The 2531-nt window shown below is 38.5% G+C and overlaps 1 protein-coding gene across 1 annotated transcript in view; it reads right to left on the minus strand.

The window, feature by feature from the left end:
• Nucleotides 1-1974, minus strand: part of LOC101863249 — a 14838-nt gene extending 12864 nt beyond the window's left edge. Inside the window, exon 1 of the mRNA XM_005094165.3 lies at nt 945-1974. Coding sequence (XP_005094222.1) covers nt 945-1226 — 282 coding nt within the window. The 5' untranslated portion in view covers nt 1227-1974. The remainder of the gene's footprint in view (nt 1-944) is intronic.
• Nucleotides 1975-2531: the final 557 nt, after the last annotated feature.

Below are 2531 nucleotides of genomic sequence, written 5' to 3' on the forward strand. Positions count from 1 at the left end.
ACACACACACACACACACACACACACATACACATACACACAAAATTCACACACATATAAAAAATTGCAACCATGCACTAATATAACGTGTGTTGCCTCCTAACAATTTTCCAGTAAAAATATGCTGGATGGCTGAGCTTTTACAATGAAAAAAAAAACGTTTTTAAAAAGTGAGATCCGGGTTTCAAAACGCGTAATTCTCATTTTCTAGGAAAACCAGGAGGAAAAATAAAGCGTAGCACGAAGGAGGGATAGAGTCGGGCGCAAAGTATCTTTGCCAAAAGTGTCTCCTCTTAATCTTGTGAGCCAGGCGATAAAAGCGGATGGGTTTGTTTGCTTTTTTGTTTCCCTGTGTAAGTGTTTGTGTATAAGTGTATGTATTTGTTACTTTGTGAGTGTGTAAGTGTTTAAGTGTTTTTGTGTGTGTTTGTGACTCTGTATGTGTGTGTGTTTGTGTGTGTGCGTATGTGTGTGTGTGCGCGTGCACGCGTGTTAGTGTGCGTGCGCGCGCGCGCGCGCGTGTGTGTGTAAGTATTTACGTGTGTGTGTGTGTGTGTGTGTGTGTGTGTGTGTGTGTGTGTGTGTGTGTGCGCGCGCGCGCGTGGGTGTGTAAGAATTTTTCCTTGGCACCTTTTATGTCCATTTATAAACACATTACTTTGTGCGAAGTTTACTGAAAAAGGTGGACCAATAGGCAAATTTTTCTCCGGCCTCATTTCGGTCAATATCCTAGGCTTGACATTTTGCTCAAACGAATGAACATCTTATCATTTTAAAGCAAAGCTAGAAAAAGGTCCAAACGAAAAGCTTTTCCACACTTAATTTCTAGATCGACGTCGATTCGGGGGTATTTCTAGTTCAAAATATAAAATCTACATCGTTTTGCAGATAGTCTAAAAAAAAGAAGAACGTTGCATTGAAAATTATATTAAGGCCTTGTCATACCTGCATTTCAAGATGGCGCTCCTGACTCACGTTCTCGTACAAGATGGCGTTGGTGAGTCGCGTGTTGGGCAAGGCGTGTTTCACGCACAGGTACTGCTTCATCTTTATGTTTTTCGTGGGTCGTGTGTCCACCTTTTCGTGGGTCAGTAGCGGATACTTCAACGTCCCCACTTTGCTGGAGTCTGGAGCAGCCTCTAGTTTACTGGGGTCGACTTCCATAGCGGCGACCATGTCGTGGCGAGTGTCGTTGGTGGACGGTGGTAGCCTCTTTACTTTAGCCATTTTTGTTACAACCAGAAGTAACAGTCAGTAATGAGCTTAGTAAGTTATTCAGTTACAGGAAAAATCTGTAGTCATCTAATTTACTCGCATATTCTCATCCAGCCTTTTTAAACAACCAAAATAAGTGTTCAAGTTTTCATGGTAGCACCAGAAATGAGCAGTTTCGTTGTAAAACAGACTTGATAAATCCTCATTATTATCGTCAACAGAACGATTTAATTGTTCTCTAGTTTTCCTGATCTCTCATCTACTGTTTAAAATGTAGTCAACGGAAAAGGAAATATTTCAATTTCTTTTGTTTCTCTTTGCTCCACTGGGGCTAGAATGTTGTGTTAAACTGAACGTGAAGAAACTTGTTTTTCAGGATATCAAAATGTATTCTTTGAATAACGAAGAGACTGTTCGAAGACCGTGTCGTCCTTCAAAGTAGATCATTCATTATCACACATAGCGTACCCTCACAACACAGTGTGTCTCTTTTTACATAGCGGCAAAAATTACTACTTTGATCTCGTGCACTTGGGTTTTATTAAGAAGTAACATTTTGAAAACGTATAGGGTGCAGAAAAGTCATATAGCCCACACATTATTTCTGAAATTGTTTTGAACTGTAGTTTGGTATAGACGGTTGTATAACACAGTGTACTATGTTACAGTACACGCCCATCCACTGATTGCCCTCAGTGACGCAGAGGGAACACAGCCAGAATCAATATTTCTGAAAGGTAAAGGAGAAAGACGCATAAACCTAAGTTTTTTAAAAAATTATTACGACAGGACTGATTGACTGTTAGTCTTTGCACAGCCCTTTCAATAGGACCACACGTCACAGTTCTGTCTTTGAGAACAATATTTTTTTCTGTTAACAGGAAACATTGTTCTCAAGAAACTGCAGAGAAGTAAACATGTGGAACAGATGTTATGTTTCAATTCATCCCGTTGACATTAGCTATATACTTATATTTAAATAGCAAACTGTGAGGAAAATGTTTTGAGTTATTCGTCTCAAGATCATTACACTCACTGCCTATTTCTTTTTCATCTGTTGATAAAATCTCAACATTCTGCTTTCCATTTATCCAAACAGCTACAATATTGTTTATACGGTGAATTTACAAGTTAAAAGTCATTTGTCCACAAATATTTACTCATCAAATGTGTTATCTGATCAATCATTATAATAAATATGCTATTCAGTTGCTCGATTCATTTTGATATATCTATCTATCTGTCTGTCTATCTATCTATTTATCTATCTATCTATCTAGCTAACAAGCTAGCTAGCTTAACTAGCTATCAATATCT

Source organism: Aplysia californica, unplaced genomic scaffold, assembly GCF_000002075.1.
Source record: "Aplysia californica isolate F4 #8 unplaced genomic scaffold, AplCal3.0 scaffold00076, whole genome shotgun sequence".
NCBI lineage: Eukaryota > Metazoa > Mollusca > Gastropoda > Aplysiida > Aplysiidae > Aplysia > Aplysia californica.